Source organism: Ipomoea triloba, chromosome 3 (assembly GCF_003576645.1).
Source record: "Ipomoea triloba cultivar NCNSP0323 chromosome 3, ASM357664v1".
NCBI classification, from domain to species: Eukaryota; Viridiplantae; Streptophyta; class Magnoliopsida; order Solanales; family Convolvulaceae; genus Ipomoea; species Ipomoea triloba.
In genome coordinates, this window is record NC_044918.1 from 12,336,312 (window position 1) to 12,344,426 (window position 8,115).

General features: G+C 35.7%; 1 protein-coding gene and 1 long non-coding RNA gene across 2 annotated transcripts in view; one reads left to right on the plus strand and one right to left on the minus strand.

The window, feature by feature from the left end:
* Positions 1-350: 350 nt before the first annotated feature.
* Positions 351-3,981, minus strand: LOC116012592. The gene is made up of 3 exons (XR_004097159.1): positions 3,859-3,981; positions 872-1,066; positions 351-789 (listed from the first exon to the last, which is right to left on the minus strand). It is a non-coding gene; the product is annotated as an uncharacterized LOC116012592 (long non-coding RNA).
* Positions 3,982-6,318: 2,337 nt separating this feature from the next.
* Positions 6,319-8,115, plus strand: part of LOC116014051 (tryptophan--tRNA ligase, cytoplasmic) — an 8,301-nt gene continuing 6,504 nt past the window's right edge. The window contains exons 1-4 of the mRNA XM_031254037.1: positions 6,319-6,744; positions 6,832-7,017; positions 7,372-7,423; positions 7,567-7,632. Coding sequence (XP_031109897.1) covers positions 6,395-6,744; positions 6,832-7,017; positions 7,372-7,423; positions 7,567-7,632 — 654 coding nt within the window. The 5' untranslated portion in view covers positions 6,319-6,394. The remainder of the gene's footprint in view (positions 6,745-6,831; positions 7,018-7,371; positions 7,424-7,566; positions 7,633-8,115) is intronic.

An 8,115-nucleotide genomic window follows, 5' to 3' on the forward strand; every position in this document is an offset into this window, starting at 1 on the left:
TAATTGTTAGCTTATTAGGTGAGCTGATAGTTAATAGTTATTTGTGTTAGTTGATTTGACCAACTGATTGTATTAACTAATTACAAAAAAGTGTTTGGTAAATTAACTGTTTACTATTAGCTGATTACATGTAAAATGACATTTAAGAGTATGAATGTATTATGTTCTTTTAAGCTTTCAATATAAATTTAAAAATAATTTACATTTATAAATTGTTTTTTTTAAACAAATTGTTATTACTATTATTACTTTTTTTTTTTTGTGTTATTAAGAATAACGTTATAATAATAAAACAAATTAATAACAATTAAAATAAAAATAAAATAAGCATAATAAAACAAGCCACCAAATCCCAAAAGTCATCTTCATCTTCCAAGTACTCATTAATTAGGAGAATTTTCCTAATTTGCCTATCAATATTGTCCATACCTACACACAAACAAATATACAAAATATATGTATATGTATACAAAAATTAGCATTATAACCAACATGGTTAACGTGGTGGTTCAACACCTCGTCCCTTAAGCATGAGGTTGGGGTTCAATCCCCACCCATGTGAATGGAGCAAAACATTTGGCCAGTCACCTAGCACTTAAGACACAAGTCTATAACGATATAATATTAATAAGTTGCATCATGCCATCTGCTAACACCATCATTCTCATCCATGGGAGTTGGAGTATACTTAAGTACTCCTTGGGCACAAAATTCAAAAATTTGATCCATCTTACATTCTAGTTCAATATCAAATTCTTCTTCTCGAAATGCCTCAAATTTTGAATTTTCCTATAAAACAACACACTTAAACTTAGAAAGTATCTAACTATTTAGAAATAAAGCAAGTAAGATAACAAAAATGATAACTAACCTTAACTTTTAAATCCCACCACTCATCTAATCCAGTCTCTTTTCCTCTTAGGGTGTGTTTGGAAAGCAGGAAAATGATTTCCAGAAAACATTTTCCTTTCTTGTGTTTGGCTGCAGAGTAGAAATCCATCTTTGTGTGTTTGGTTTGTTTTCCAGAAAATGGGCAGGAAAATGGTTCATTATCCATCTATGCAATCTAAAAACGTAAAACCATCACAATTGTAATAAATCATTTATTTCTAACAAAAAAAATTCACAACAAAACATTGAAACAACATCTAAAAAAAATTGCCTCCACTGGTTTCACGGAAACCGCCACTGATTTCCGTGAAACCAGTCACCAGTCGGCCAAACTGGTTTCACGGAAACCAGTCGTGAAATCAATCGTGGGCGACTGGAAACCAGTCTGCCAGACTGGTTTCCGACTGGTTTCGGAAACCAGTCTGGCCGGACTAGTTTCCGCGATTGGTTTCGGAAACCAGTCCGGCCGGACTAGTTTCCGCAATTGGTTTCGAAAACCAGTCCGGCCGGACTGGTTTCAGAAATCAGTCCATCGACGGTAGTCCAATGGATATTTTTTGTTTGGAAAATAAATTACAACTGAAAAAAAAAAAAAAAAGAAGTATGATAAGAAGATGGAGATGAAGAGCAGAAGCAATTGGCGGAAGAGGAGAAAAAAGCACAGTAACAGTTCCGGAAAATGACTTCCCCCAAAAAAAGGGGAAGTCATTTTCCTCCAAATGTGCCTTCTTTTCCATTGACCAACATGTTATTTTCCTTTGACCCCATTTTCCTCCTCCTTCCCAAACACCAAAAACCCGGAAAATGATTTCCAGAAATCATTTTCCGGGTTTCCAAACACAGCCTTAGTTGTTTCCATAACCCCCACCTAGATCTCATTCAATCCACCTTGTGTTTTAGACTTTTAGCTTTGATTTATCCCATTGAAAGTTGGTCTATTGCTGAAATTTTAATTCAATCTTCTTCCATATTAATCTTTGAGAGGTTACTCCACCACTCTTTCCCTTACTCTTTTCAACATTTTGGATACAACAAAGATCACAAAGCAAATGAAATAATTCTTTTGACTAACTAGCCCTTCCTTTATTAGCAGGTTGACTTTCATCTCTGTTATCATTTTGTCCTCCTTAATTTGCATGTACAATTTTTTTCCGATTGGGTGTCATCTAAATAATAACGCATAGTAACATAAGCAAAAGAGAAGCACAGTACCAACACTACCACTCCAAATTGCAGTTTATAACAAGTATTAATAATATTAACACACTCAATACATAAGCAGATTATACTTCTTTTATGTTCCATGAAATTCTATCACCTGAATGGTGCAATATCTTTGGTTCAGCAAACAGGAGACAAAGGGAGCCATTATACGATAACCATTTCAAGTGTGAACTTGCCATTCTTTAGCAATTGAATTGTTCACGAGCACAATGTTAAGTAGCTCATTTAGGAAATAGAGTTCATAAAGACTCAGCCAATGTAGACAACTCAAGCACTTGATTTTTATTTTATAAGTTATTAATATAAGAATGTAACTGCACTGTACACTCCAAACCTCTATTTCAGATTATAATATTATATTGCTCATTGCATCACAATTAATAGTCCAAAACTACAGAAGTTACTAAACCAGATACGACTTGACTTTATCCTTTATCTAACTACCTACATCATTAAGATTGTATTATACTAAGCTGCAAGTATTTAAACACAAAAGTGCATAATCATTAGTGTAGAAAGCTACAGGCAAACCGCATATACATATACATATATATATATATATATATATATGTTCTCATACACAAGTTAGAATGGCTGCATCATGGTTCAGGTTCAGGTTCAGGTTACATGAGAAGCTACAGAAGATTAAAAAAAAAAAAAAAGTAAAGTCTTAGATATTCCCTTCCCAGGTTGTGAGTGTCATCCTCTATCAGGTCTTTCATCCTAGCAGAGGGTTGGTTCTTCAAGTTCCATACATGGCTATTTCTTATATATGCTGTTTATGCAGAGCTTGTTACAGAGGAGAGCTGGAAAAGTTGTTGATAAAAGTTTTTAAAATTTTATTTACTTGTATCTTTCTCTAATTTAAAAAACTAAGAAAGGAGAATTAAAAATTTTAAAAATTGAAGTAAACACAACCCAAAAATAATAATAATAATAATTAGCATGGCAAAATATCAATTACCGAGCACACTATATCATCTTAATTATTTTGAATGGATGCAGGGCAGAGTTTGGCTAACTGAACTACAAACTAAATGGCTCAGATATCTATATCCTAGCAGAAGGGTAGGTAATTTACTAGCATCTTGTTAACACCACCATAATCATATGCAAGTAACTTGAATAGAAACTTTCTGTCAGAAGAACAAAATTTACTAGCAGCAGTGCAGCACAAAAGGTGATTGCTCAGCTCTTCTTCTGAACTTATAAATCCTAGTGCTAGATATTTAATCCACGTGAAATGGTAAATGCATAAACATCTGGACACAGGATTGAGATGAATTGCATAAAATCAAACAAATCTTTAGTCCAAGGTGAAACAAATATTTAGACTGATTTGAGATGGGAGTGTCAAAGGTTTTAACATTTACAGATTCAAACAATTCTGTATCCCTTAGAGTGTCCTGTGTCCCTATTTGTTCACAAATGGAAATGTCTTTGGGCTCAAAATGTTCAATCATATTCCATCTTGGAGATGAAGGGCATACAATTTCTTCACTGCGCAGTAAAGCTAAATAAAGCAATCTGAGTCCTACAATATTTATGACCATTGATCTAATCTTAATCATGGATTGGCGCAAGCTTAAACAAAAACCCCAACACCTATTCTAGCCTCATTGGTCTGATTTGGTCGCTAGTCAGTACTAATAATAGAGAATGTGATATAAACCCTATGTTTTCAAGCAAGGGTGTGATATAGATGTGAAGTTTTCAACGAGAAAGAGAAGAGGGATAGAGTACCTCAAAGAATGGAGAGCTGCGAGGAGAGCATCCGACTACGACGAGGAAAAATGAGAGAATTGCGCAGAAGAGTGAAGGGAAAATGAGAGAATTTTGCAATAGGCTGAGAAGAAATGCTCCAATGGATAACCTTTTGTAAATGAGTTATACTACATATCCTCCCACATTTTACTCCCTAACTTTTTACTCCCATGTGACAAATAAGGATTGGATATTTTTATCATGAGGGTCTCAAAATAGATGTTTACATCACAAGTTTGTGAGAGAGAGTACAAGTTGAGAGTATGAAATGGGAGTACACGTAGTATTTTCCTTTCTAAATTGGTTGTTTGGGCAAATCAGCTCTCTCAAACTTACCAAACAGTTAAATTGGCTGATTGATAAAGTCAAACAGCCAATGATACTCAAAACAACCTATTTTGGCTGATAGGCTGACTTACCAAATACTCCTTTCTATAACCAGTTAATACAATCCGCTGGTCAAACCAGTTAACAGAATCAGCTAATCCAATCAACTATCAGCTGATTGTCAAACACTCCCAAAGTCTTTAACCGGGCGTTTGGTTGGAGGGAAGGAATTAGGTGGGAAAAGAATTTGTAATTCCATGGGAAAAGAATAACGTGGGAATAAAGTGAGAGTTTAAATTCCAGTGTTTGGTTGGAGGGAATAAAATTACTAGGAATTTCAATTCAAATGTTTGGTATACATGGAAATTGAAATGAAATAAGTGGTATAAAGTCCAAAATACCCATTGTAATTATTATTATTATTAAATGACAAGTACACAAAAAATATAACATATTAAATTTAAATATCACTCATATACCGTATCTCTTGAACTAGACATATTGTAAAAAATATTTGAGAGTTATAGAAAACATACTTGATTAAGGTTGACCTAGAATGATTATTGCTTGCTTAGGAACGACTTTCTTTTTTATAGTTGTCGAAGATAATACATGGTATTAGCTAAAAGAGAAGATCATGCATCAATTTTAAGTTAAAAAAGAGAGGGGTAATTTTGTCTCAGGAGTATCATTTTTTATTCCTAAAATTCATGGAATTAAAATCACAAAGGAGGCGTGGGATTCTAATTCCATGAAAATGAGGGAATTGCAATTCCGTGAAATTGTAATTCCCTTCAACCAAACTAAGAAATTTAGTTGCCTTTGGAATTAGGTGGGAATTAAGTGTGAATGAAATTTAAATTCCCTCAAACCAAACGCCCTATAAAGGAAATTGTATATATACTAGTGCAAACTCATCCATTTTGAATGTGAGACAAAGGCTCTTCCAAAACCTTCTCAACTAAGGGTGTGTTTGGAAACCTAGAAATTATTTTTCAAGTTTTCAATGTTTGGCTAGAGGGAGAAAATGAAAGTCAATGGAAAATAGGGGTGTGGTCAATGAAAAATAGAGGTGATTTTACAGAAAATGACTTCCCCTTTTTTGGGGGGAGTCATTTTCCGTTTGCAACAGTGGAGCAGCCAATCACTCCCACCGCCACCCACTCGCTACCCACATCCACCCCCACTACCTACCCCTCACCTCCACCCACCTCCACTACCCCCACTACCACCCACCTCCACCACCACGACCACCACCCACCCACCCACATCCACCACTACCACCATTGTATATTTTAAATATTTAAAATTATAAATAATTATGCTTATTTTTCAGAAAATGAACAAAACACACCAAAACAGTTTTCTAGAATGCAACCAAACACTGAAAAGGAAAATGTTTTCTGGAAAATAACTTTTTTTGCAGAAAACATTTTTCAGAAGTCATTTTCCTTCTTTTCAAACACACCCTAAAATATTCTAACCCTAATGAGTACATGTTGAGAATTCAATTTTGTCTTCACTCATTACCCATTTTGTATGTATAACTTATCAAATTAAACATCTTATTTAGGAGAACACGTGTCTACTTTAACCCTGCCAAAATAAAAAGTGGACCTCATTAAAAATTATATCACAAAATGATCACTTTAAATGTTACAAATAATTTTTTTCAACATAAACATCACTTTTGTGTAATAACACGGAAACTACATAAAAGAAATAAAGCATACCAAGAAGACCCTGTACAACGGGCTTGACCATGAAAGGGGTCAGCAATACTTTTGCACTATTGATTCTATTATAATGCAGTATCTGTTCACTAAGGCTCAAATCCACCATCTTTTATATGGGAGTGTAACTAGGTGCCACTAGACCACAAGGTCTTGACATATAGTTTGTTTTATATAGAAAACTCTATTTTCATCTTTTATTAAAAGAGAACAAAAATTTCAATTGCAAGGCCATAGAAATTTTCAAGATTATGTGCTAATGTGGTATTTACACAGAGTTACGAGAGAATCTGCGAAATTACACAAACTATGGGTAGTAAATTGTAAAAAGACTTTATTATCCCCAATCCCGGCGCTGGCGTCTCTAAATTCGCGAAACGCCGCCGGCAGTTGTAATTCTAGTGTGAGTCACCTCACCGGCAGAGCTGAATCGGCGATAACACTCTACGACAGTAATGGAGAAGGAGAGTGTCTCACAGGACGATTCAAAGAAAGAGCAAGAAGAAGAACAGGTAGTGAACCCTTGGGAAGTATCAGCCAAGGACGGCGGCAAAATCGACTACGACAAGTTGATTGACAAGTTCGGCTGCCAGCGGCTGGAAAAGTCCCTCATTGACCGCGTGGAGCGACTCACCGGCCGCCAGCCCCACGTTTTCCTCCGCCGCGGCGTCTTCTTCGCTCATCGCGACTTCAGTGAGATTCTGGATGCTTATGAAAGAGGGGATAAATTCTACTTGTATACTGGCCGTGGACCTTCTTCGGAAGCCTTGCATATGGGTCATCTCATTCCATTCATGTTCACCAAGTACATAATTTTTGTAAAATAAGATTATTATTGTATATAAATGCAAATGGTTTTTCGTTTTCGTTTGCTTAAATTTGGGCTGTAAAGGTACTTGCAGGATGCGTTTAAGGTGCCACTTGTAATTCAGTTGACCGATGACGAGAAGTGTATGTGGAAGAATCTGACGGTAGAGGAGAGCCAAAGGCTGGCCCGGGAGAACGCCAAGGACATCATCGCCTGTGGTTTTGACATTTCTAGGACGTTTATCTTCTCTGATTTCGATTATGTCGGAGGGCAAGTAACTCTAATTGCCATTATTTTCTGAGCTTAGGCAGTGGTTATTAATATGCTGTTTTCTTTTGACTTCATTGGTATTCATATGCATGCTTATGGCTATGAGGGTTGCTTGCTTTTCGTGTAAGTTTACTATTGATTTACTTATGTCTTCTTCTCAAACTGCAATTTCCTTTCTTCATATTCAAAAAGTACATTGCTATGACCTACCAAAGAACTATAATTTGGGGGTTTTCTCTATGCTTAATGCATATAATTTGAGGCAATGTGCATACTATGAGTGGGAATGGTAAAATACATTTGTTTTCTTATATGGTTAAATTTGCTTCTAACAAGAATTCTTGGTGGGTGCAGTGCTTTTTACAAGAACATGGTGAAGGTTGCTAAGTGTGTCACTTATAATAAGGTGAATAAACTAAATTTGCAAAGAATTTGACACCTTGCAAAGCTCCGTGACCACATCACAAACATCTGCCAATTATTACTCCCAGTTTCCTATCTCCTTTGTGGAAATGTTAAACTTACTGTGAGGTTTTATTGCTGTTTCAGGTTGTTGGCATTTTTGGTTTCAGTGGTGAAGACCATATTGGAAAAGTCAGTTTCCCACCAGTTCAGGTAGATATCATCTCAAACTATTGCTTTTTTGGAAATTATTTCATTGTTATTTTCCATTAGGGAAAGAACTTGACTTGTATTTTTTTCATTTTAATTTTATTTTCTATGCATATCTCTGCATTCACTCCTCACCTGATCCCTCCTAAACCCATAAAAGGAAGAAGGGAAATGGAATTATCTATTGTTTTCTAATCATTGTTGGAATCAATTGAAAAAGTGTGCCCCAGGCCTGCCACAGTTTGTGCTTTCTGTTTTGCTCATCTAGAAAACTTTCATTTGAAGAAAAGGCCTTAAGATAAGTTATCACCATCTGTCATACTTGGTGCATTTTCTCGCATTTTACTTGGCGCATAAAATGAGGGTAGAACACTTTAGCATGTGTTGAAGGCTTTTTTCTCAGTGTGTTTACTTGCCAATCAGCATCTGAAAAAGCTCTTTTTAGGTGCTTTTCTTTTCTTCCCCCCCCCCCCCCCCCCCCCCCCC